Genomic DNA, 27,417 nt, shown 5'->3' on the forward strand with positions numbered 1-27,417 from the left:
GTTGCATTTAAAAGCAGAAGTTAGACTCTAGGGACCGTTGGTCAGGAAATTTTTATTTATGTCATCAATTTTTAATAAATATTGTCAAAAATAGCACATTTTCAGAAAACGAAACTATGAAGTTTACAACGTTGTAACTCAACAATGAAAAATGATGTAATAATTCTGTAAATTGCACCTAATAGTACATCTAAATCGGACAAAATTGATATATTATACATGGCTCTCAGATAAACCACTAATATGCAAGTACAGCTCTTGCAAAACCCTAGTAAAGAACGTAACCAATTCATGTAAGAGAAAAATTGATAAATCAAATTAGTACGCTTTGGATGCTCTAAGGGATACAGTCTACAGACCTGCGATATATGTTGCTAGTGCACAGCTACAGATTTGTAAACTTCGTTCTATTTCTTTTTCGAACTTACGAATTAAAAAAAAATATTTAGAATATTCAGGGCCCAATTTGAAATTTCGCTCCCAACAGTCACTATAATTTAACCTTTCCTCTCAAATGCAACAAATTTCATTAAAATTGAGCTAGTGGTTGTCTCAGAAAAGAGTTTCTGCGTTCTACATGTATTTCAATAGGCGGCATTGGAGTTGGTCCCGGGCTAAAGCTTACTCTTAAGGCAGCCCTGTAACTATTACTACGATTTCATAAAAAATAAAAATATACATTTATTATTCACTATGCTTCCCTACGCATGCGTGCGTTCCGCAGAAGAAAATAGTGCGACGTCTCACCTCAAGACTGATTGCCCTCGGGAACTGAAGGATTCGCAACGCAAATATCTGACCCCAAACCACCGTGAACTCTTCGCCGAGTGGTCTGAAATGCATTGCATGGATTGAATCACATTTCTTTTTTACGCGCAATACGGTGACGCGACGTACCTCGTGTCCGTCTTGCAGACCTCCTTCTCGTTGAACATGATTCTGATATGAACGCTGGTTTTCGCAACGTCTTGTCTCCTCTGCTGTTCTTCGCTGCCAAAAACAAAAACAACACAAAGAATGGATAGAGCCAACGATGAGCTATTGAAGCAAGATCGTGAGTCTTGTGAGACGTACGTGTTTTAGAAATGCCGCTAAGAGTGTTAGTTTAGCCACGAAGTAAAACTATCCATACCCGAGCGTGGGAAATTGGAGTACAGCCCAGTTATGGTTAGATTACTGGTTTGATTGCCGGTGAAACTGTTTCAACGGCATGCAGAGGCGCTCCAAACGTGTTTTGTTGTAACTGCAGTTTCTTCATCGCTTTAGTTCCTGCTTACCTCCTTGTTATCGCGGCAAGTTCGCTGGATGTCCTCACAAGTGAACTGCAAAGCGTACTGATTCGGGCTAGCTGTAAAACTCCGTTGTCTGTCGCTTCTTCCCGTCCTGTCCATTGCGTTGTTTTTCCTGCTCAAGCCCTCACAAAATTACAGTTACTACCGTTGCAGCTCTCACATTTGCAGTCATAATCGATACAAAAAAAGGGATGTGAACAAGGCTGTATACTTTCAAATATGAATGATGGCTTGTTTACCCTCTGAGTTAAGCAACAAATTGCGCTTTCAACAGAGATTTTATACTTGCATGTTTACATCTTTCAACACTGTGATTATCTGCAGTAGTCAAGAGTTTATGCCAATTCAGAGCATAGCAACAGCGCTATAGTTCCAGCTTTCTTTTTTTCAGTTTGGTAGCTTCTGCACCATGGCATACGGCTCCTTCTCGTCTCATTTCCTGCACAACGCCGAGTTTTAAGGAAGAAAATGCGAACGTTCACGTCAGCAACTTCTTTCCGGATAACGTGACAACATGCTGTCATTGAGACCCGACTTGCGTAATATGTGTGCACAAAATTTAGTTTTATTTATTTATTTCAATAGCTCATACGCCAGCGGACTATACGGAAAGCAGTAGTAAGATAAATATAGTGGTTAACAATAAATGCAGAAGGAAACAATTACAAAACAAAAAAGAATAGGTAAGGGTTGCCAAACAAAAGAAAGCTTGTTAATAGCTGATTAAAACGTAATTGCAGAGCTTCTTGTATTCCACTTTTTTTTCTATTGATTCCTTCATTTCATTTGAAATGAACATCGCCAAATCAAGAACAGTTATCAAAAGGCCTAATTTCTGAAGATCAGAAATGAATAATCTAATCAAGAATAATGCGCTTTAAATCCCTAAAAATTCACACTTAACACGAAAACTCAGCGTCGAGTGTGTAATGAGAGAGAGAGAGAGAGAAAATAGTCATGCATGCGAGAGTAGCAAAAAATGCATGACGGAAACCTTATACGTGTACTTCAAAAACTTTGCAGATGAAGCAAATTGAATTCTCGTCTTGGGAACGGAACCCGACACTACTGCTTTTCCAATGCAGTCGATCTACTAACTGAGCCTACTAACGCTTTCTATTGTAACTTCGCATTACTGTCAGGTGGATGACGCTTTGGCGCTCATAAAACTTCATGCACTTTATGAACGTCCGCAAAACAAGCCTGTTTGCAGTGTGCGATGGTATCAAACCTCTGTAGTTGGTCAGACATACTGGGATTTATGCGCAGTGCAACGCAGGCAGACAAATATATATATTTTTTAAATTATGGGGTTTCGCAGGCCAAAACCGCTTTTTGATTACGAGGCCTGTCGTAGTGGGGGACTCCGGAAATTTTGACCACCTGGGGTTCTTTAACGTACGCCTAAATCTAACTACACCAGTGTTTTTCACATTTTGCCCCCATCGAAATGCGGCCACCGGGGCCGGGATCCGATCCCGCGGCCTCGTGCTCAGCAGGCCAGCACCATAGCCACTGGGAAACCACGGCGGGTACAAATATATTGAAAGAACGAAACACACAAAACTCTCAAAGTAAAGTGCTTGGTGAGTGTGTTGTTCCTACGCTCTTGTGTCCTCGTCAAGGTTTGCGCTACACTTCGTCCTAAGCAAGTTTGCAATACGACGTAAAACAATTCTGACGGGAGTAATCGTAAATTGGAGGTGCACCAAAACTTGCGCAAATCCTTGTTGAAACCGTCGTTTATCGAAATTATGGGCTGACTTCCTCACCATGATGTTTCGAACATTTATCACAGGGATGTACTATATTACAATAACTTGCACAGTGACTAGTCACTACAGGAAAGGGTGCGTGCAACGTACCTGGGGCACTGGTGAGCCGGTGTGGTTTTGCCTCGGATCAGGTATGCCACGCACTCTAACCACGTCACGCCACATAGCAAAAAAAAAAAGAAAAGGAAGGAAGAGAAATGAAAGTGAGTAATGTCATTTCCCGTCCGACATATCAGAGGCATTAATGCGAGATACGACAGCTAGGAGCATAATTTAACAAAACTACAGTGAGTAAACAACTTTCTGGGAGCTATGTGTAATGCCAAGCTCCTTGTTCGTACACTTCGTCATCAAGCTCCTCCAATTAAAAAAGAAAGTGGAATTCGCCATTAAAACTAAAGCAGCAGCTGTCGCTGGCAGCGCGAAAACGCGCCGGTCCACGATTAAACTTCACTCCGCCAGCACACGCGAGAGCAGCCCGCGATCAAGAATTCGCCGTGCAGTTCAAGCCTTCAAAAAAGTGAAGCCCTTGTTCACTCCCACCGGGCATCGCCGCTCAATGGGCGGACGCCTCAGACGTACCTGTCGCCTCTCTTTGCTTCTCGACCCTCTGATGAACGATTTGGGCGATTTCGGATTCGACGATGTCCGCCGGAGGGTCCGGCTTGTCCGCTTCCAATTCCTCGCCGTCGTCACCTTCCCTCTGCTGCGAGTGTGTCGAGGGGGCGAATGTATACGTAAAGAGCGAAAAGCATGTGTGTAAGTAAAAGCGTCCGATCACTTCCACGCCTATTCAATACCGAAAAGAAAAAACGCGTCCAACAAGTTTTCAGCAAGTTAACACAAGTTTTCAACAGATTATACCACGTTCCAACAGCCGTAGCGGCCATCTTAGCGATGCGTTGTCCGATGGGCAACGTATCGGATGGTTTTGACCATGGAGGAAGGAAACAAGAGGAGGGAGCATACCGCAACATTGCGCGATTGAAGCCGAAATATGCTGGGCCAGTGGTGGCTTAACACGTGATAGCGCGTCAAAGTGCGCGGCTGGTTTTGCAGTTCCCGCTCTGCAGCCAGAGCCACGGCAGGGAAGCTGAACAAGAGTGCCCCGAATAAAAACTACTGCCACAGCTACAGGGAGCCAAACGTCTCGAGAAATCTCGATTCTCGCTCCGTGATCTCGACGCAAGAGCTCACGTGTTGGGCCACCACTGTGGCTTCACGGAGCGTACGCATGCCAAAGCTGACTGCGTGACGTAATGCTCCCTGCTATATTTTTCCTTCCTCCATGGTTTTGACGCAGGTGCGCTTCCCATTTTTAGGTAGATGTGAAGCCCCATGTGCTCACCACATGCACATCAAGTGGGAAGCACTCTAGATATGTGCGTGTGGTCCATCTAAGGCGGAACTAACTTTAGCTGGGAAGCACGCAAGCAAAAAGTGGGAAGCACGCAAACACGCGCTTCCGACCTACACGTAAGCCGGGAAAGCACGAGGGCTTCAAACCCGTTTGATCTGTATATAGCACGTCGGACAACGCGTCGGGTTTGTAATACGGCTGCAGCCTGTCACAATCACCATTTTACCACAGTTCGTGCCACCTACTTGCGCCCCTACCTTGAGGCGTTTCTCTTGATGCCAGAGGTGCAGCTTCTTTTCATATTCCATCCACTGTAGTTGTTGGAGCAACTTCCTTATTTCGACCTCTTCGGAAAGCAGTTCCTCCTCGGTTGGCGCCTCCTGAGGTGGTATATATTCCGCCTCTCTGTGGCCGTGCTTTCTAAGAAAGCAGGAAAAAATAAATGTGCTGAAGCAGTAGTAGCGGAAAACAAGATCAAATCTCATTTTCATCGTCCAGTAGCATTGTTATGGACGAAAAAACATGTCGACGTGAAAGAAAAAAGAAAGTTACAATTGCAAGAAGTACAAAGCAACAATGTAATCGAAGAGCATTACGTTATGTTTATTTTTTCTTTCGAAAAGCGGACTCGCGAAGCAAACTGGCCTAAGCAGCTAGCTAACTAATATTGTTAATTAATATTTATACGAATGGTTCTCAAAGCAAATTGTATAAAGCACTTCAGCACTCAAAGCACTTCAGCAAATATACATGCAAAGTCTTAGTTTGGAGAACAGCGTCCGCTGTAACATAACACCTAATGGCGCACAAGAGTTTTCAGATGCAGTCAAAGGTTTCTTGCGATTAGCTTATTACAGGCTTTATAAATCATGCCTTCATTCAGAAGAACAAAACGATCCTATGAAAATAGTTACACTTGTTAACTTTTCATTATGATGATGATGATGAGGATGATTTATTGGCATCCCCTTTGAAACGACGCAGCGACATACACTCAGGTTATTCGCGGCTCAACAGAAACGCCACCTGTTAATGGCAAATACAAATACACGCATATAAACTTTCCTGTTATTAAAAAAAATATCCCATGTTTTTTTCTGTGTTTTTCTGCGCATTTTTGCGAAAATCGCACATTTCTCATCACTAAATATTTCTTTGTTATTTTTTTATCATCTTGTACACTTGCGACCTTAATAAGGGGTCCCACTAGTATGTCCAGTGGGTCCGCTCATTATCTGCACAATTGGGTTTCTATACCTCCACTGTGATGCTTCAGGCGCAAGCTACGGAAGGCGTTAACTAAGTTTGAGCTAGCGTTACCTGCGAAACTTCAAGTTCACAGCGGTGCTGGTGTAACCCTGCGTCCTCCGCAGCTGCTCCACGTCTTCCCAGACACGTTTCATTTTGTCCACGACTGTTTTCAAGGAGTCCAGTTGAGCGTCCGCTTTCTCACGTTGTTCTCTGGACAAAAAAAAAGAAAGAAACGAAAAAAAAAACAGTCAGAGTTAGCTTTTCTCGCTAGAAATTTATGTACATAGGCGGAGTTTCGCCTGTAAACAGGCGCAGGTTTATACATTCAGTCTGTGTGCGACAGCTGAACACGTTTACTTTCGTAGGCGAATAGCGACACGTTTTTTTGATCGTTTGCGCTGTTGTCTTCGCCCTTTGCTGGAGTCGCAGTGAGCAGTAATTGTTGGCGATACAGTTTCTCGGCGATGCATTATGAGCGGCTTATTTGTGCTTCGGTGGCAGTGCCATGGCTGCAAGCATCAGCTACGCGAATTCTCGTCGAATAAACTCATTCTAACAAATAACAATGCGGCCAGCGCGTTGATGAGTCACCCTCCCGCAGACTGAGCCAAACAAAAATAACTGCGAAGGGTGACTAAGTTCATTCGTAGTAATCTATGCCAGATTTAGAGGAAACATGTGCTCGATAATCATGGTACTAAATAAGGTAGTAACGTTTCAAACAATTCAGCTGAGTTGGCAACGTGTTTTCCACGAACGAACTCCTTGCAGGCACTGTTTTCTATAGAAACAGTGTGCACTGCGACTGACTAGAGCGGCAGATTGTTTGCATAGGCAGTACCTTCGTTAATGATAGTGCGTCCCGCACTGGAAAGATCAGATCATCGGCGATCCATTCGTAAGAGCCGAAGAAAAAAGAAAGATCAGCGCACAGATACTAACCAGCACATTGCTGTGTCTAGCGACATCTCACTAGCTCCTATTTCTCTGCGACATTACTCTCAGTCCCACCACCGTTATACAAATATTTATCGAAAGTGGGGAGAAAAGGATCTTACATTACGTCCAAAATTTTACGCCTTATTTGAGAAAAGTCTTTTTCGCTGGCCTCCTCGTTGAGCTTGTCCAAGTCCTCCCGGAGCGAATTCATCTGAAACAACGAGAGCGAGAAAATATTATACTTAAATAGTGACTCGAGGCCTGTTTCGGAAAGGAAGTTAGGGGGAACTGAGATCCGGCTAAAATGGCTCACTATCGAATCTTCACGTGAGAAGCTCCATGGTGAGTTAGTTAACGTTAGCCCCCTGTGGCTGGACCCAGTCCTCGAAGGACGTCACAGCCTTAGCCAGATATACTTGCGCCACGTCCTCTGTCCTGGGGACGGTTTTATTTCGCGCACTCCATAGTCGGGATATAATTACGTCAGGAAAAAAATAATTCGGCACGATATAACTAAGCGATGGACTCCGGAATAACCTTGGCCGCCAATGCTCGTTAAGTTTAACTGACATATCAGCACGCAGGTGTACTTTTTTTTTCTTTCTGTCTCCGCTCTAGAATGCGCCAGGAATCGAAATAAGGGTTTACAGCAGCGAAACGCAATAGCCCCTCAGCGACCGTGCGTACTATATGGCTCAACACCAACCAGTCTGCCATGTTGTTGTTTTTTTTTTTCAAACGTGAGTTTTTTTTTTTTTTATCGAATCGGTCCAGCGGGTGAACAGCCGCGAGTGTAACCACGTTTATCGCCGTGAACTCGCCTTCTCCTTGCAGGGCGGAGGCGCCTGGTCCCCGGACAGGGCGAGCGCGGCGTACGCCTCGTACAGGCCGGTCAGCTTGGCGGCCAGCACGTGCTCGGCGCTGAACAGAGGGTGGTGCTGGAACCTCAGCGAGGACACGTCCAGCTCCAGTTCTAGCTCCGGCTCGGAGTCGCACCGGTACGGCACGCAGTGCATCGCCTGTGGCGAGGACGAGGAACTTGAGCGACATTAAAGAGGAACACTAAACACCAAGAAGGTGTGGGTTATAGAGCAAACGGGTGAGGCTGATTGTTTAGCTGAGGCTAAGAGGAAGAAACGGAGCTGAGCAAAACATGCAATGCGTGGCGCAGATAACCGGTGGTCTATTAAAGTTAGATAACGGCTGCCAAGAGAAGGGAAGCGCAGTCGGAAAGGGCAGGGAAATAGGTAATGTGATCAGATTAGTAAATTTGCAGCCAGATAGTATGGAGTCGATGGGCCCAACGTGCAAATTGACAGGCGTGATTAGAGGTACCGAGGATGGGCATTCGCCGTGCGGTGGGCATAAAAGATTGTGATGACGAAGATCGTGAATAATAGATCTGCGGTAACCCCTTTTGGTGAAGAACGAGTTAAAAGGCTGCAGACTCGTTCTTTCAATTCAAACCGACGGCAGAAATTAGGAATGTGCCTTGAACACTTTAAGTTTGAACTTCCTCACCTAAATGCAACCACGTTCATTCAAATTGGCTCAGCAGTTGCCTATAGGAGCATTTTAAGTTTCACGTGCGTCTCAATAGGAAAATTCTCATAAACAAATTTATTTATTCCGGCACAGATCCGCACCACAACGTAATGCATAAAGCTTTGGAAACGTGAATAACAAAAAAAAAGAAAACTCGCCTTTGTGTATTTCGGCTTGAAAGCCCTAGTCTCATCCTCGTAACTCGGAAGACGGAGTGGTTTATCACTAATCGTAATCGGCGACGTGTCAACAGACCCTTCGCTGTTGAACCATTGCAGTTCCTAAAATACAAAAAGAAAAGGTTTAGGTTATCAATGAGTAAACGAAGCGCCAAAACCGCTACGACTTTATTGGCAGAGTCGTAAAACAGGCGGTAACTACAGAACCGGTGCTACCACTCACGCCTTGATTGATCAACCGGTGTTCCATCTGGTTTATCGCGAAGCGAGATAAATTATTCCTTATCGGTGAACCCGGCCGGCTGCGATCATTCGAGTCGTCTTCGTCTGCACCTGCTGATCTCAATTTTGCAGAAAAAGGCACTGCAATAAAAAATATATATATTTCGTTCGCATTTGCAGCTTCGCTTCTTTTACGTGAACATGGCGCTAGAACATGGCATATTTCTAGCGCGTCATCACAATTCAATCCTTGTGTCTTGCTTTCTCAACCTCCTTCTTGATGCGACACGCTAGCCCTCTATATGAATTAGCCAAAGGCGATTTCACCAGCTCAAGTTATCTTTCGGCTGACGCATTAAAGTGACACTAAAGAGAAAAATTATTTGAGCCGTACTATGAATTTACCAAACTACAATATCCGAAAAATCCATTCTTACCGTGAGAAGAGGTTTGGTAAACCAGAAAAAGCGCTTGAAGGAAAAGCGTGCTATGACGCCACCTTGAAGCTCCAACACCAGTTCGCAGTGACGTCATAAATTTTTACGGCGTCAGCAGAGGCGTAGTATTTTATCGTCGAAGTAGAGTTATACTACATTGTATTCTAACAGAGCCAGAGGGTGAACTTGGAAAGTTTCAAGACCTTTCACTGCGCCACAATAACCAGATACGAGGAAATATGTTTGAAATCCATGACGTAACTCTAACTCACAGGTGCTGGGGTTTCGGCGCGAGAATTGAAAATGGAAATATGGTCATTATTCAACCTCTTACCGATAAATTAATGAAAATATAGTTTTTAAAGAAAGCTTTTTCATACTAAACTGATAAACTGTTTCTCTTTAGAGCCCTTTCAAGGCGTTGCGTCTTGCTATCCCATCAGCCCCGGTCACGTGAACGCGACGAAATGCGCTGCTGTCGCATTCGTGTAGACGCGACTACTGGCTCTTAACTCCGGTTTGAGTGTTATGTTGCCTTCCTGATTGCGAAACTCCTTCCCGGGTGTTTCAAGCACAAAATGATTTTTTTTGTGTGTGTGTGCGTGATTCGGAATTATTTCTACACATGAGGAACACTATGCCAGATTGTTTAGACATAGTAAGTTTACGTTCGCTCGCTTATCACCGTACATCAAATACGAACCTTTCGTGGATGAAGGGAAGTGCAAGTTCATGTCGACACTGGGGTTGTACTCTGCCTTTGCAATCTTGCATGCGAGCTGCTCGTCGGGAACGTAATCATCAGACGTCAGAAGGTGCTCCTCTAAGATGGGAAACGAAAGATTGATTATGCATTCAACGGCAGCCAAGACTGAGCGTGCTGCATCGCTATTAATAAGATCGTGGCATGCGTGAACGATTACGCAACTGCGGCGACAGGAAAGTAGCAGAAGCAGCAGCGGAGATCTGGAGATCTGGCATCAATTTCACAAACCAACGGGAAGCAACGTAAAAGAACCGGGAGCTATTGCATAAACTCACAAGTAAACACTCACAAAGTAAACAAATTGTGGGTATCTGGTCCATGCTTTCTGGCAAAGATCAATTTTAGTATCTGTTTAGTATGTTCGTGCTGTGCCGTATTTTTGCTATTTTGTATGCTTTAAAGGAGGAGCGCCGGACTCCCCAAAAAGCCCTGATTTAGTCAATCAAGTGAAAAGGCGCGGATATCGCGAAGAAATTGTGCCGGTTATAATATCGGATATAGTAGCGAATATAGTACCGGATTTAGTAACAGATATGCCGGTGTTTGCAGACTTCAGTAAATTTTGACCAGTGGCAAAAGAGATCGTTAGAAATTCCGAAAGATGTGATAACTCCCTTGTACAGCTTCACTGTCTTTGATGTGCGAGTTCTTCACAATTGCACACATCTTCCAACGTATTTTTTGCCCAATTCAATCGCATAGCAATGTTTAATCTCATCGCTATACAAACACCGCGAATCACAAGATAATGTGCGTACAGGACGAGCCCACACTTGAAAAACAGTAAGAAGGCACGTCTTAAAGCACAAAATAAAAATCTCAATAAGTCAACGGACGAGAGGCAGGCGCCAAATTAGCGTCTTTCTTTCTCTCTTTCTCTCTCTCTCTCTCTCTCTCTCTCTCTCTCTCTCTCTCTCTCTTTTTTTTTTTTTTTGTCTACACCCAGCACACTAATTTGTTTCGTTGCAGATGTGCTTCATCTAATGCTTCGCAATCAAAGGTGGTGCACGCTTTACAGGATAAACTAAGGCTACAATTTGTGTGATGATTGTAGTTGGTCCTCATGGTTACTTCAGACTCATCAGTGTTTAAATAAATGGCATCGCACAAATGTCGCTTTCTCTACATCAGGGAACATTGTGCCAATTGATCTTATGTCAGGCGCAATCATGTAGATTTACACTCTTACAGGCATGTTTCACTGCAGCGAACTGTAATAAGACAGGCAAGGACTCACCACAGGAGAAAATTAAACAGGGGGAATGCTTTTTTTTTTTTCAACTCAGCAAATGCAAACAATAAAACATGGCAAATCAAAACTTCTCCTACTGGAAGTTTCTTCCAACTTTCTTGTGTAGCTTTGCGACGCAAAATAGCACAACTTACTAGAGTGCTTCATCGAAGTGTTACGACTATACCGTTACCTATTTTATAGGTTTACCTTGCTTCTTTGCGGTGGAGAAAAGAGCTTGACCGTATTGTAATCGTCAAGGCGGGTCAGTGCATTCTCGGGCGACCGCATTGCCAGCCTTTACAGTCGTCAGATTCGAAGGAATAACTGTTGCGTTCGTTGGTCTTGCATTCTGCCTGTGGTAACTTAGCGCAAAGTGGCCGACAGACAAAAAAACTCAGACGATGACGAGCTCTCGTTTTCGTCTATGTCTGTCGACATAGTCACACAAGAAGTCGGTCAGTGCACTACTGAAGTTCCTACATTCGAGTAACCTATTAGAGACTGAGAATAAGGGAAACCGAGAGGCTCGATTTTATTCATCATGACCATATAAAGCCAACAGATAATGAAGCCAAAGCAAGCATTGCGGAAATTAGCTGTAGTTGAAATTGAAATGTAGAAAATAATAAATAAAGGGAAATGAAAGTGAACGAAAAGACAACGTGTCGCCGGTGGGAGCTGAACCCGCAACCTCCTCATTACGGTGAATTTCACTACCAATCGTGCTAAGGCCATAAATGTAAATATTCGGGCTTCTAGGTGGAACATTTTGCAGTTTTTTTCTGTAGCTCGAAACGTAGAAGAGAAAAACGGATACATACAGGCGTCTGTGTGTGTGTTTTTCTCTTCTACGTCCTGTGCTTTTTGTGCTACGGCGACGGCTATCAAGCCGTCCACGAACTAAATCATGTTTTACTAGACCTAGACCACGTTTTACAAGACCTAGCCCTAGCAGTGCTAGTCTGCGTTACTCAGAGCTAAGGTGGGTGGACGGGGAACATCCTTTATTGCCCAATGGCGTCACGTAACACGTGATCTTAGGAGGGCGGGCACGTGGCTAATACACCCTCGCAAGCTACCTAATGACGTCAAAGCTGCATACCAATCGGCATAAAAGGCAGACATCAGTCGAACACCTCGGTTCCCCTTCCTCATTCGTTTATCCATTGCGAGGGTCTCGAATCTGGCCGCCTTGATGTCATTAAGTAGCATGCGAAGGTTCAATCGCCAAATGCCCGCTCTCCTAAGATCACGTGTTACGTGAAGCCACCGGGCAAAAAAAAAATGTTCCCCGTCCACCCACCTTGGCTTTGAGTGGCACTGGCTAACACTCTCAGGGCTAAATTTGGTAAAACACAATTACCCAAGTTAGTGGACTGTTTGATAGCCGTCGCCGTGGCACAATTGTTAGTGCAAAGAACGCGTAATGCGGAGGTTGAGGGTTCGGCTCCCATCGGCGACAGGTTATATTTCGGCTTTTCATTTCCCTTTCGTTATCATTTTCTACATTTTCCCAATGCTTTCCTTGGCTTCATTGTCTGTTGGCTCTATTAGAGACTGACATGAGAGTGTCCCCCCTGTCGTCTCCTCTACGTTTTGCTTGCGTGTTTTCCTTTCTTTTTTTTTTTGCTACTCCTTCCATCTCTCCACACCCTTTACCTCTCCTCCATTACAGGCCAGCAAATCGGAATCATCGCTTCCGGGTAACCTCCCTGCCTTTCCCGGCTTTCTGTCTCTCTTTCCGCGTTCCAAAACAGTACGCACAAAGCAAAGTATAACAGTATCACTCTAAGGCCGATAAAAAAGATAACAGCAACCTGTGCATGCGCAGGGATCCCTGCGCACGCGCCGTCACGCGAAGTGGTAACTTTAACAGTAGGAGGGTAACGTTGTGCTCAAATACTCCGTTATCATTTGACTTACCGTCTTCTTCCGCTTCGTGCGCAGACTCGTTGACGTCCGGGGTTGCGCCTTCGGACGCGATTTCCCCGCCGTCGACGGCGGAAGACCGGCGAGCTTCCTTGACTTCCTTAGCCTTCTGCTCAGCGCTGCCGGGAGGCACTTCCTTGGTCCACTTCCGGGTGAAAAACTCCGTCGCCTCTTCGACCAGCGTCTTCTCGGCCAGTTCTGCGGACTGACGACAAGAAGAAATATCGTGTGTCTCGCCATGCGTACCGTCGTGTGGACGTGCGTGTCCCGGCACCAGAGGCTCGCTCCCTTTAGATTGCCTCGGCTCGTCAGCAACCGCTTATGTAATACCGGAGACAAGCGTAAGTCGACCGTCTCCTACGACGCTACTGTTTGCCCATGATACCGCTATTGTTTGCCCGATGTAGCATCGTGGCAGGTCACCGAGTGAGCCGGAGCGAGTGCCAAAACGTGGCGATGTTCTGCTGCCACGTGACCACTTTCTGTTTAAAGACGTCACGACGCATATACACTTTCTGGCAAAGAAACCGAAACCGGATCGTTCAGGGTGCTCTAAGGCAGCCCAGTATTTTGTCTAGGATTACCGAGCTCCAGGAGCTTCATTTCATGTGAAAAAAAAAGTGAGAGAGCGGCAAATGTCACGTCAGTGTACTTCATTAAACAAACGACCGCATACGTCAGTGTGGGACTCACCTGACGAAGAGCGGACGAGGCGCTGGATTTCCATCTCGCGAGCGCCTCTCGGCGCTTCTTCAGGGCTTTCTCGATGACTTCTTCCTCGACTTCTGGCTGCGAGAACGAGATACCACAGAACTTAAGAAACTGATAATCTGGTGGCCTGTGCAGCGTTTCTTCTGTGCGTTGGCGTTATTCACGTACACATTCGGCTGTGCAATAAACCACTTACTGAAATTACATACCAATGCTCGACTGCGCTAGACAGACTGGTCTACCGCCCCTCATGGGAGGGGAGAATCCTGAGGCACTGGCCCCGACCATCTTCAGCACAGAAGGCCTCAATCGCGCTGCTGCGGTCACTGAGGGTGCACAGGGTGCGCTGTGCTGTTGATGTGCTGCATAGCTTTGTGCGCGAACTTTTTCTCTGCATTTCTTTTTTTTATTTCGTACCAGGTTTCCTTCGATCACGTTTCACTCCCTATATACGGTGCACCCATTACCCCGTGCAGGGCAGCCCACCGGTTTTACAATGCTAAACTCAATGTAATTCTCTCTTGTTTTCCTTTTCTTCGTCTCAAAGTCCTCAACGCGAACAAGAAGTTTAGAACACCCGGGTTTTTTGCCGCAGAGGCCGCTTCTGCTCGAGGTTTCCCACAGGCTTTATGTATATATATATATATATATATATATATATATATATATATATATATATATATATATATATATATATATATATATATAGAGAGAGAGAGAGAGAGAGAGAGAGAGAGAGAGAGAGAGAGAGGGGGGGGGAGCACAGTAATAAAGTGCGCAATATTTGCACAGGCGGTCATTTGGCGTCCCATTGTAAAAAGTGTGTTGCACAACCACCTTGCCATCCCTTGCTCGATAAGACGGTCATTTTGTACCGGCACCGCAAAGACCTGACAAGGGAAATCAAGGGAGCATCTGAGATTGCACGGGCAGGTGATCTATGCGTCAGAAGGCCGTCTCTGGCATTATCAACTACAGAGCTTGAATTCATGGCATGATGGCATGATGGCATGTCCTTCCTTCCCTTAGCAGAATCAGTTGCGTATATATGCCCCTCTTCCGCAATAAACGCTGTGTTGAAAGTTAGCGCTTGTCCTGTCTAGTCTTTGTCGATCGCCTTTTCCCACGCTATGCTTCCAGTGTAACTGTATAATACATTAAATTTGCCCTCTTTATATGTCTCGTTAGGTGCAGTCTGAAAATTTGTGATATCTTTTTATATTTAATTGCCGAGCTACGAGGTTGCAGACTCCGCACTTCGGTTTTCCTGAATTTTGATATTTTGAGCAATTTTTGCTGAAACGCTGATGGTCTAAATTACAAATCTGCTCCCTGCAGTCACTAAACTCAAACTCTTTGTTTATTTTCTGTTTGATTCCACAAGCCTCATCAAGTTCTGTGCAATGGGTTCCACGCAAAACAATTTCGACGCAATCAGCGATGCAGTACGTCGTGCGAATCCAGCTGCAATAACTACAGCAAAGTGAAATCGGAAACATTCGCAGACTACCGTTAGTCCTGTTCTCTCAAGAAATATAAGCGCAGATGGAATCATGACACCTGCACAATGCTGCCCTGGTCAATACTGGTAAGCGTCAACAGCCACTCACCTGTTGAATTCGCCCCTTGCGAGGAAGCGGCGTCGGGGCCACCAGCCTGGAAGGCGTCGCTCTCGACCGATCCCACGGCCTACGAGTCTGCACCTGCAAAGTTAAATGTCAAACCGGGTCTAACTCCTTCTCAGAGCCCTCTTCGGGAGTGAGATCTCATTGTCGGCAGTTCTGAAAGAACAACTAATAAGTCTTGTGCAGTGTAATGACAGAATAAATTATCCAGTGTGCAGAAAAGCGTCGCCTGAGCGGTCGAGCGAATTAAGCTGTGGGGGACACTGCGCACAAGAGCGCACCAACCTCGGATGGCCTTCGGCGCCTGCGGTCTCTGTCCGCAGCGCTGACCCTAGAGCTGGCCACGGAACTTGGAGTGTGGCTCCCGGAGCTGAGATCTGCATCTGGAAAGCGCACAAAACAACAACAACAAAAAGGCTTTGAACACGCCACACTTTATACGCGAGTAATAGAGTGTTTTGGCTTGTCTGTAGACGTACTGCTGTTCGCGGAATTACTGGACAACGGAGACGCGAACTACGGCAACAGCGCTGGTATAGCGGCGTCCTGCAATGGTCTGCTCGTGGTTTGCTGAAGCACAACACACTAAAACCATCTTTTTGCGTTTTATGCTGTTTTCCCCGAACAAGAAAGAAAGCAGAGCCGCTGCACATTCTTTATTATGCTGCTGCCGAAAACTTTACGTAATCGGTTAAAGCTGCACTTACATGAACCCGATAAAGTCAGGACGATTCGGCCTGTCGAGCCGAAATTCGTTCGTCTGATTTATGCAAGCGCTGGCGGTTCGGGTCGAGCGACTGTCGAGGCCAGTTGCATCAACACGCTTGCAACTCGCCCAACGCACTTAGCAAGATGCATGTAAATGCGGTCCGATCGGGATGGCTAGGCTCCTCTTCCGACTCGACCCACTAGCCATAGGGTATCGGAATAATAGCTTTATGCATGACCTGCGAGATTGGGCCCAATCTGGGAGGCCGTGCTTTTTGTGTTCTTCGTGGGTTCAACGTCTCAAAATGGCACCACCAGCGCTGCAGCTGCTGCTGTCCCTATCACATAGCTCCAGTCTAGGTGACTCTTTGCAGCCACCCTGATCCATAGGAAATCTCATTAGAAATATATATATATATATATATATATATATATATATATATATATATATATATATATATATATATATATATATATATATATATACCCTTTGCCGTTTACGGCAGAGGGTGTATGGTACAAATGAGACAAACTAAAATTATCGAAGAACTACATAAAAAAACGCGAAGTGGACGAGTTATCCCGTCAACATCGTAGATACAATTAAATCATCCCCGGGAACCTACACAACAAGAACATTTTGCACCCTTTAGGACTTGCTCCCAAACAATAATCGTCATCTGCGTTACGTGTGTTTTCTTTGAAGGGGCGCTGAAACCACTGTGTGTGTGTGTGTGTGTGTGTGTGTTTTTTTCGAATTAGAGAAATGCATTTGAAGTTAGAACGTACTATTTCAGAAATACTTTGCCGCAACATGTACTTCGATGCGTTCAGGAGAAGCTCACTTCTAAACAAGGGCGACCAGAAGTGAGCGCACGCTGGCAAGAACGCGGGGGGTCTGACCTTAAGTTTCGCGTAGTTCGGACTTCATTTTATCTCTTTTCTTTTTTACTGCACGGTGCATTTCCGGTGGCAGTTCCCAACGAGATGGCCTTGTTGTCCGCGCCTGCTGTCGACTACTTGCGCGCCGCAGACGAGACACGTGACGTCATAAGCGAAAAACGCGACGTCGTCTCGGCTGGCGAGAAGACTGTCGTCTGCTCCGAGAATAAGGGCGCGCGCGAGCTCTCTTTTAAAGTTTCGGCCGTTTCCGCGGCGTACATTGCTGCGTAATATTTCGTAGACACGATCGGCAACGCGTGATCTACGCACCCCGAGCTTGTTTGCAATGCACGTAAGTGAAACGAGCGGGAACTTGAGAAATGGGCGAGTCCTCCACTGCACCTGAGGTTTCGGCGACCCGTTCCCGAAGCGGCGGCAGAAGACGGGGCGACGGTCTTGCCGATGACGGAGACACCGATGGGGACGCGGCCGGAAGGTCCTCGCTTTTCTCATCGTCCGTGAAGGCTTCGTTGTCGTATTGCACGACGCTCTACGAAAGCAACCAGACCGATCACACCGCGGTTAGAGCACATGTTGGTCAGGACATGGAAGGTAAAGCTAGGAGCGCTTCATAGATGACGTGGTATACCACGTAGGGAATGTAAGAAACTAGGACGGAGCGTCGCGTGATAAAATTGAAGTCAAAGAAAGTCGGCGGCCCGGCACGTGATCACGTGACGGTAGGTTTTAGCACGTTTTCCTTGGCCGCGCGCTCATCACGTGCACTTTCGGAAAGACAACGAATGAGACAGTATCACGTGGCTGCTGCCAGCGGTTATAGATCATTTGCATCTATTGACGTTAGACTTATAAAGCTGTGCCTGCTGCCACACACGTACGTCGCAATGAAGATAAACTCATATGTTACAAAAACCACCCAAGCTAAATAAGCATATGGGGATAAAATATGCACAGAGTGACTGGCATGCATAAGCTAACATTCATATGATAACATGCGCTTTAGGAGTGGTTTTAGGCGCGGAAAATAGGACACGGACAACAGAATAAAAGACACGGACAGGCGCACAATAACATGCTCATTGACATGCATAAGCTAACAAGCGAAATCACTGAAAGAAGAAGGAAACATTTGTGCTTATTTATGTAGCACCTAGTGTTGGCTTCGTTGGCAAATGGAAAACTCGACGGAGTAAGTATGCCAGCCCGAAGGAAAATATTCAAGGTGAAGTGTCACTGAAGTGTGCAAACACACAAATAGTGTTTCATTTAAGGCGCGGCAAGCGTTCTTCTAAAAAGAAGGTTTCTTTACAGATCAAATAAAATCAGCGCGTTCTGCTGCGGGCCGCAGTCTCAAGGCTCGTGAGGATTTGTGCGTGAAGCGTGAGATGATATATTATGCAAATATTTACTCGTTTGCTAATACATGCAGATGTCACCCAAGCAGGCATTACCATAGCTATAAATAGTAATCACTGAAATAATATTTGCTTCGAACAGAAAATACTATACTCGCTTTTTCTTGTTTCTGCATGCTTACGGCACGTTTATTTTATGTTTTTTTTTTTCAGAATAAATTTATTTATTAATATCTTACATGCAGTAAGGGACGCATTGGCTAACGGGGCAACTTCGGTTGCATTAACGTAAAACAATCATTATTCTAGAAGAGTTGACTGTTGGGCTAGTTGGTCGTCCATATTTGAAGTAGTAGCTTAGCGCAAATAAAACCACAGACACAAGGAAGACAGACAAGGACAAGCGCTAACCTTGTACTTGCCTGTCTTCCTTGTGTCTGTGGTTTTATTTGCGCTAAGCTACTACTTCAAATCATTATTCAACAAGGCAAAAAAAGCACCAACGTAACAAAAGAATTATCCACGCAACGCAATAGCCCGCAATGTCAGTACAGTCAATGCAGAAAAGCACAATCGAGATGGGAACTAAAAACATAAACAAGTACGCTCAGGAAAACACTAGTACGTAATTAGTGCACGAAGACCATTGCACTACAGAGTTCGCGTACAAACGCGAAAATAGCCATATCAGTTGATGAATCAGCTCAATGCAAGTGAAACAATAAAATTAAAATAAAGGAAGGCAGGCAGGCAGGCAACAATTAAACTCTTCCATCTACACTAAGCTACAAGTTCATAGACAATTAATGGTGTGTGGGCTTACACATTATTTGTTTCGAAGAATATAATAATAAACACATACCATAAGTACCGACTATGTACAGGATGTCCCAGCTAACGTTAGCCAAGCTCTTAAAAATAAAATATAGAATATACTGGGACGCAACCAATGGTGTTCTGCAGCAGTAACGTACCTCACCAGGACGATTTATTTTTCGTACTTCAGCTCTCGATAATTAGATTAGATTTACGAACTTCTTTGATTACTGAATTCAGGGCGCGAACTTTGATATAAAAGTAATAATTGTGTTATAAAACACACGATTAAGTTGTTTTCAGTGTGCTATGTCACGCGTAATAATTTTTTACGCGATACAAAGAAATCGCGCAAAATACGAAAATAGCCGCATGATTACGCCTCAGTGCGCGACGACACCAGCAGTCCCAGGCCTTACTCGGAAGAATTAACTCTGCTCAATGCCTGGCTCGGCGGCCACGTGAAAGTGGCGAGGCATCGACATTGACGTTGGTCACCCCGAACTGCGAGTTGCCTTTTCCTCGTGAAACGCGAAGCCAGTGCAGTGCGCAGCGGCATTGAAGGAGGAGGGCAAAGGCATTGGGCAAAGTTGGTCCCACTTTTGGAGGCCCGATCAAGACGGAGAAAAATCGGCCCGGCTTCGTGCAGAGTTAGCCTCTAAAAGCTGTCTTCGTGGGGTACATGCATGCTTCCGTTTATAGTTTCTTTCCTTCCGCCATAAAGGATACAGCTCCTGTCTAAAGTTCCAGGGCCACTGCGCCCGTAGCTTGTACTTGTAAGCAGGGGTAGCTGCAGACATGCACGTATTCAAACAGCTCACCAGTCAACTTTTTTTTTTTTTTACAACGCAAAAAGGACCCGACTACGGTTACGCGAACATGGCTTCGTTTTAGCGGCATGGAACGGCCGCTCCCTCTCTTATTACGCACCTCTTTGGGTTCGTCATTTCCGACATCCCTGGACGTGAATGCCCTCCTGCGCCTCCTCAGTCTCTCCTGCAATGCCCTGCACAAGAGAAATTGGCAAAAGGCAACCAGTCAAAAGAGCCCAACGGTCACAATGCATACAAGCACGAGTTCTGGGACTGCAAAATGACACGTCCACCAGAAGTGGAGGAGAAGAGGGCGGGGGGTGCTGAACGAGGAGATATTCTCTCTTCCAACACTTGTGTTCTACAAGTCTTCTAACGGCTAACTTTTTAATCGCATACGAGCATTCGAGAAAAACGAAAGAATATCGCATCGAACGCCAAATATTTACAAATTCTAAACGACGTGAAATATCATGGTTGCGTGCAGACCCTGCGGCAATATAATAATAATAATAATAATAATAATAATAATAATAATAATAATAATAATATAAAGGCGCGATGTTAGGTGACGTGAGAAGCCTGTAACTGAGAAACAACTGAAATGTGATCGTATCCGATGCACCATGACGCTGACAGTAAGGAAAGGATAACGATGGTCACCACATGCACGCGTAGACACCACAGATTTTTTTATATATATATAAAGGCTATAAGAGCACAGAACGTGGCGTTTTTGCCGACGAGTGCCTAGGCGAGGCGCACATATACTTTGCCGCTAATAACGTGAGCTTAGGGAGACTACTTAGGAAAAAGTTATCTTTTTTTTTTTTTAGTACCTTAGGGTTAGTTGCTTAAACGGCGAATTTGAAGGCAGTCGCGTTTTACTGCACCCTCTTTTTTTTCTTGTTTTAATCTTGGAAGTCGCTCCTAATATGAGATACCTATCTCAACGGCCCCACTATCATTTTAGACTAAAACGCGCCTTAAAGACAGGCGCAAGGAAGTTGGAAACGAAGCGAATCGGCCAGTCGCGGCAGCTACTGATACGCCAGGCTTCGCCTGGCAAGCGTGCGCAGCTGTGTAGTCGGGTCAGGGTCTGGCGCGGCATGTTGTCATTCAAACCGGGGGAGTGGTGACGTTGCATACGCCATCACCGCTTTTTGTTGGCATCGGTGAGTAAAATGGCGCCCGACAGACGGCGGCACCGAGCCAAGACAGAGCGGTGGATTCGCCGCTGCGGCTGCTTTTTGGTCAAGTCGACCAAAAACCGTTTCGAGCGTTCAGGCATCCCGCGGCATAATATGGAAGTTGAATTCTCTCTTACTTGCAGTTTGTGCGAGTTTCGCGAGCCAGCAAAATCAGCACGACAGTACGCGATCAGTAAAGTTCTGAAACGCGAAAGCGTGGGCAGCGCAGAATGGAGCGAAAACGAAACATTTTGACCGCCCGCGTCGTTGTCAAGGGTAATTTCAATGAGTTATTCTTTATAAAAATGAAAGAGAACTGGATAAGTAGCATTTTATTTCGTCTTCTAATACAATACAATGGTTTTTTTTTTTTTTGCAACGAGTGGTTGAGTACTAATGACAGAATTTAACTGAGGAGTGCTTTCGTCATCGGGCAAGTGCTTGAATGTCGCGGGGGAGTCTCTAATCATGTCCTGCATTTTACCTCAGTTTCTCGACTACTAAGGCCCTGTTTGCGATATTATTGACGCCTTAGAAATTTCCAAGCACTAATCTATCCCTTTAGCTTGACTTAATATTTGCCATCAGTGTCCCTTTAAAAAATTGACCCAGAGGCACTAGTAAAATAGTTAATTAAGGAATGTTCGTTAATTAGTCTTCTGAAGCTAACATTATTAGCGGCAAAGTACGTCCGTGTCGCCAAAAAATTTGTCTGCAAAAACGCCACGTTCGATGCGATCATTACTTTTTATTAAATATCTGTATAGTCTAAAAAAACACCCTAGCACAATCTTAATCCATGAACTGGATTTCTCGAAGTAGACATTACTTACACGAACAATGGAAACGCATAAACGACTAATTAAATATCGATATAGTTACCTTCTTAAGCAATAATATTACGGCAAATATTGCAATTTACGAATTGCAGCCGGTGAGCCTGCGAAACATACACACTAAGAATGAATTCTGAGGGAGGCGCCGTGGTTTCGAAATATATGCAGTCAAACTTGCTGGAAAAATTGCACTGTTGTTTCACCTACCTTAAAGGTACATAAACAAAACTATGAATATATAACTTAATTAAAAATAACGTTTTTCGCATTGAAGCGCAGGAACAACTATAACGTCAATGTAATCCAACGCACACTTCAGGATGAATGTATATCACGGAACTGGTGTAATCCTGAGAATTCGTTCCAAGTGGATACCACTTGCGAACTTACCGGCTAAAATTCGTTAACTGCAATGTGTGGCGTAATGAACTATAGAAACTTAATGAAATTGTCTTAATTAGCCAAGTATGCATGTCGATCTGTCGCATATGTTCGCCTCTTCGAGTAATCCAGCTCAAGTCGTAGAATTGTTCTGTATCTGCCACGGGCGATTTCTAATATTTTTGTACAATTTCGAAAAAAGAAAAAGAACGATATATTCTCTCTAAGATCCGACGTACGAATCGTGCTAACAATCCCATCCACTACCTTCCGACAGGTTGTTCCAACACGATCCAATAGCTGGTATATATCCATTCGCATCTATATTCATATTCGCATTAGCCACTACATTCTCATGTGTAGCAGGACACATAATTAGATACGACGTCGGAAGCGGTTGAAACATTGTTTTCATGTGGTTGTTGGTACAATTAAGGCGTACATTATAGAGCATGAGATAGTATTGTGCGCCTTTTATGAATAATGCAAGCGGACCTAGACTGGCGGAGTTACATCAGTATTTGCTCTGACTTGACTTAATTTAAGTGCATGGCATGAAAACTTATTTTATAAAGTATTTAAGGATACAAGCAAGGTATCCGTGATCATCAACAAGCACTACAATTTGCCTCTTAAAATGCAACCCCATCCAAATATGCATGCTTAGCACTTCCAGAGAGAATTTCTAAGTTTTTTTTTTAAGCAGAATTAGAGTTAGAGCCTTCCCGTAAGCTATAGAGTTATCAATATATTGCGAGCATGTAGAACACATGGTATAGCGTACTCTGAACATGTAAGCATTCAACCAACGTCGTCTCACCCAAAAACGCATACTGCCGTGTCACGCCTTACCGATGCATCGGGATAAAAGCCAGTTTGAAAATATCCGCTGCTTAGTACTGCTTTCAAACAGAAATAAAAAAGTGAGTACTTACATTCATGAACACCTTTCGAAGTAATTATGCGCATGAAGGCGGGATCGACATATAATCGAAGGCGTGTTGGGGACGCTGCCGCTTGGAACCATGGCAACAGCATGAGCGCTGCCGCGGCGCCAAGTGGACGCCAGGCAAAACACCGACGAGTTGAAGCAGGGCTCCCGAGACTGGCGCACTGGCAATCTCGGATACCACGCTTCGAACAAACTCGAGTGAGTGGTACAAAATCGTGTGGATGGATGGATGCAAAACTTTAATGAAAGTTCTGAGGTATGCGACTCAACGCGCTGCGGGCCGCTCCCACATTGGGACAGTCATGGCCATGCCCGACCGCCGCATCGTGGGCCCTCTGGACAGCCCATAGTTGCGCCCCGGCATCGGAGCTCTTGATAGCGGAGAGCCACTTGTCCTCATTGATTTGTTCTGTGCCTCGTAACGAGGGGCAACGCCAGAGCATATGGTCTATAGGCTAGCGAAGTCATTGCAGTTTCTGCAAGAACTAGTGACATAGGTGTCGGGATAAAGCTTGTGGTATAAAGTCGGGCTGGGATACGAGCCTGTTTGCAATAATCTGAGGGTCAATGGCTGTGCTCTGTTTAAGTTCTTGTGTGGAAGGGGAGAGCCTCTCCTGCCGAGATAAAGGTGCTGCGTAATTTCATTGTATATGTGGCCGGTTGATCTCTGTTCTCCACCACTGCGAGCCGGCGTTGGAGTTCTCGTAAACATCAATCATCGCAGTTCTGTGAATTCAGCGCCTTAAGTCCAAGCGAAGAACACTTGCGGACTAACTGGACATGCTTTTATTTCTGCATAGTTACCGAACCAGACTTTGGTGAGCAGGTTGTAAAAACAGCAGGACAGGTCCCATTTCTCGTGCCATTTACTGGTGCTACCCGCAGAATCAAAAGGCTTAGTTTCTTATGTGCTCGTCGTTATTTACTACATATTATGAGAGCCTAAACAAAAAAGCATTCGGCTAATTTGTTGCCCAAATTCGAGTTTATAACGCTACCTTTTCAACTTTTCAAGTTTGTTTAAAGAACTTTATTTTTTTTCTGTTTTCATAGCCGTGGTGCACTGCCCAGGTGGCGCTGTGGAAACGCCGGTCAACAGCGCCCTCCGTGCCAAATGCATCTCTTTCAGGTAGTACAAAACGCGAGTCCCTGCTGCTGAACGCTAAGCGCCGCAGTTTGTCTGCCCGTCTGAGCTGCGTTTCACTGCCGTCAGGGAATTTATGTAGAATTTCGTGCATGGGACGCTTTGTAGCGTGCCTTCCGTCGAGAGTGTGAATGGAGCATATGTCATATGTACGCACAATTCCTTCCTCCCTTTCATCGAGAAGGAAGCAAAGTTAATGCTTACACTGCGCGCGAGAAGTTGTAGACACAGTACCACGGCGTTGCCGCTTTCGAATATATACCGCTCAAGTCACGCGATGTCAAGCTGCAACGACAGACTGTTCCAATGCACAACGATCGTCAATTCTGAACCGTGGCCCCTGAACAATGATGTAATCAACTATAATCAAGCAAATAATACAATAAATAATCTGCGACTGAGTCTGACCGACGTTGGTGCGTTTTGACGCGGCCTGTCGTTGGACTGCCGGACAGACATTATGCTTATGCGACAAATGTAAATCGAGCGATTGTCTCTCGATCGCTAGCCTTTGCGTTTCCGTGCAGGAATTTCGGGAAGAAATGTTGCGACCGCAATCATTTTCTCTACACGTTAGTCATTTAACAGCAACGTATAATGTTTTATAACGCGAAAGCACCACTTTTTATCGACATTTTCCAGACTTCGAGCGGTACGTAACTAGCTGTCTGCACGTCAATCGATTCTAATTTGCTAGTCCTCCGAGTAACATGTTTTGCAGCAATTTCTACCGCTCTGCAAGCCTTCCCTTAAACCGGTGTTGCTTCACCACCGAAAATTCCATTATGTCCTGTAAATTACCGTGCGCGGCAATTTTTAAATAGAAATCACCACCCGCTGTTCAAGAGACTCGACTGAATTTTCTTGCTCCAGCATTCTTGCATGGTCAAGCGATTCACGGGGCGCCCTCCCAAAGGGGTGAGGCACAGCGTGTCGTAAGCGAACGAGGGTGCCTTTTCAGGTAGTGAACACTCAAATGACGTAACTATATACACTGGACAAGCGAACGAAGCAGGCGATACCGGCTGTACAGCACGATGACAGCGTAACTCAATGCGGAGAGCCGCGCGTTTTAACTACCATTTGGGAGACTGCTCGCTGCTCGCCGTAGCCGCCGGGTACGTCCACCTTCGGCACGCTTTGTCTAAGCTTTAAGAACACCCGCCGTTTTGTGTGTGTTTTCTTAGAGCGATAGCTCTACTGTTCCAGGTACAAGCCCAGAAAACGCCTGGCTCCGTAAATCCGACCTTCAAGCTCGGCCAAGGTCAAACTGGAACGTGCAGAGTGCTGTCGCGTTCGTGCCGAGCAGCGGCTCGTGTTTTCCGTTAAAGGGCCCCTCACCAGGTCTTGCCATTTTGAGCTGACAAGCGCAGAGCGTATACATTGCGCGATAACGATCGTGTCTGCAAAGCATTACATCGGTACGCGCCGCGGAAAGGCCTGAAAGTTCAATCCGAACGCCGTTTCCCTCACTCGCGGCGAATCCGCCCGGAGAGGGACGGTGACGTAGTCGTGCTCCTGCGCCTACGTAATCGTGTCCGCAGTGTGACGTAGCTCGTGGTGACACGTGACTTCGAGGATTATTCAAGACAAGTTATCTGTGCGATCTGTTGATTGAATTGACGAATTGAAGTTTCGAGAAACAATAAAACACACAAACGGAATATCTGCGCTTTTTTTTTACTACGCACCGAAGCAAGAGATGTACTTCCGCTTCGTCTGCTTGTTCACTCGGTCGTGCGGTCACGTGCGCAGGTACTGAAACTATGCCATTTTCTACCGTGTTTCTTCCAGCGCGTGATCACGCTCTGCGATCCGCTTGTTCTGCCTCAGTATTCGTGTAGCACTGAATTATACCGCTAGTCATGTTTCCAGGTGCACAGCGCGCAAAATCGTGCGGTCGGCGGAAATGCGTAGCGCTGCAAAAAAAAAAGTGAGGAAAAAAAATGAAGGCGGGGCCTGTGATGTATGCGTCACGCAATCCTCGTGGGCTGGTATGGGAGAACGCAGGGAAGGAATTTCGCTTACGAAGGCTAGACGGGGCTACAGTATACTAGATCTAGTACTGTAACGGGGCGTGTGGAGAGAGCGTCTCCTTTGGCAGTGGAGCCCGCCTGCTGAAATCATGGGTTCGCGGCACTGAAATATTTCCATCTCGGCTATTAATGAGCCGAATTGAAAAAGTTTTGCGGCAGAACGCTCCCTAGAGGTCATGTTACAACTTACAGCGTATAACCAAACTTTGCTATGGGGCCTAGTGAGGAGCCCTTTAATCCCATCTCGTAGGCTAGTGTCCGCGCTCCTCATGGGTTTTGCTGTCAGCGCTCACTGGAAACACCATGCACGAGCTCTCCCGGACATTTCCGTAAGTACTTTCGAAACGAGAGAAGTTTTTTACTGCCTAAATAATAATCTTGGGCAAACTGAAAGCACCGAATCGTTTCCAGACGCTATCTCTTTACCGAATACGTACAGTGAACGCCACTACGCGCGGTCGCCGCGATGGAGTCTCCCGAGCCGGCTTCTTGCGTGTAAGGTAGGTAAACGCTGAGAGCAAACTATGTGAAATATTTTCTTATAGTGTTTGACTAAATGGAGCATAATAGAATGAAGCCTCAATGCAGTGATCGCACAGATTCGCAGCGACCGACTGCGCGTCTGCATGCTTGTCCGCGCAGTTTCGCTTTCGCCGCGTGCGCGTTTTCGCACCGTGCCATGAGCGTTAGGCCGCAGAATATGGGCATTTGACAGTATACAAGCAACCATTGCTATACGCGTACGCCTAGAGGATATTTCGTCTGCTGCTGCAGCTCCCGATTGGCTGGGAATACACTTCAGCAGGAGACCGGCACCCCCGGCCAACCAGGACTTCAGCAGCAGACTACCATGGACACTTCTACAAGGTGGGCACTATCAGAATAACACCCCTGATGGCATGGCATCATTTGATTGCTTTGTTCCAAGCATTCGCTGCAGCCACTACACGTCAACGCAGTCAGACGAGTCATACCTAACCAATTGCTGCACGTTTATGCCACCTCACAACAATGCTGAC

At 45.6% G+C, this 27,417-nt stretch overlaps 1 protein-coding gene across 1 annotated transcript in view; it reads right to left on the bottom strand.

The window, feature by feature from the left end:
• The window catches only part of LOC135921025 (coiled-coil and C2 domain-containing protein 2A-like), a 51,978-nt gene extending 28,396 nt beyond the window's left edge, over nt 1-23,582 (bottom strand). Inside the window, exons 1-18 of the mRNA XM_065455325.2 lie at nt 23,509-23,582; nt 19,978-20,053; nt 17,258-17,405; nt 15,551-15,648; nt 15,251-15,343; nt 13,623-13,718; nt 12,924-13,134; nt 9,704-9,823; nt 8,565-8,704; nt 8,321-8,443; nt 7,439-7,636; nt 6,737-6,828; nt 5,748-5,888; nt 4,685-4,847; nt 3,650-3,773; nt 3,158-3,212; nt 898-990; nt 748-832 (exon numbers count right to left, since the gene is read on the bottom strand). Coding sequence (XP_065311397.2) covers nt 748-832; nt 898-990; nt 3,158-3,212; nt 3,650-3,773; nt 4,685-4,847; nt 5,748-5,888; nt 6,737-6,828; nt 7,439-7,636; nt 8,321-8,443; nt 8,565-8,704; nt 9,704-9,823; nt 12,924-13,134; nt 13,623-13,718; nt 15,251-15,343; nt 15,551-15,648; nt 17,258-17,405; nt 19,978-20,053; nt 23,509-23,582 — 2,130 coding nt within the window. The remainder of the gene's footprint in view (nt 1-747; nt 833-897; nt 991-3,157; nt 3,213-3,649; nt 3,774-4,684; nt 4,848-5,747; nt 5,889-6,736; nt 6,829-7,438; nt 7,637-8,320; nt 8,444-8,564; nt 8,705-9,703; nt 9,824-12,923; nt 13,135-13,622; nt 13,719-15,250; nt 15,344-15,550; nt 15,649-17,257; nt 17,406-19,977; nt 20,054-23,508) is intronic.
• Nucleotides 23,583-27,417: the final 3,835 nt, after the last annotated feature.

The sequence above is a fragment of the Dermacentor albipictus genome, chromosome 6, assembly GCF_038994185.2.
Source record: "Dermacentor albipictus isolate Rhodes 1998 colony chromosome 6, USDA_Dalb.pri_finalv2, whole genome shotgun sequence".
Lineage (NCBI taxonomy): Eukaryota > Metazoa > Arthropoda > Arachnida > Ixodida > Ixodidae > Dermacentor > Dermacentor albipictus.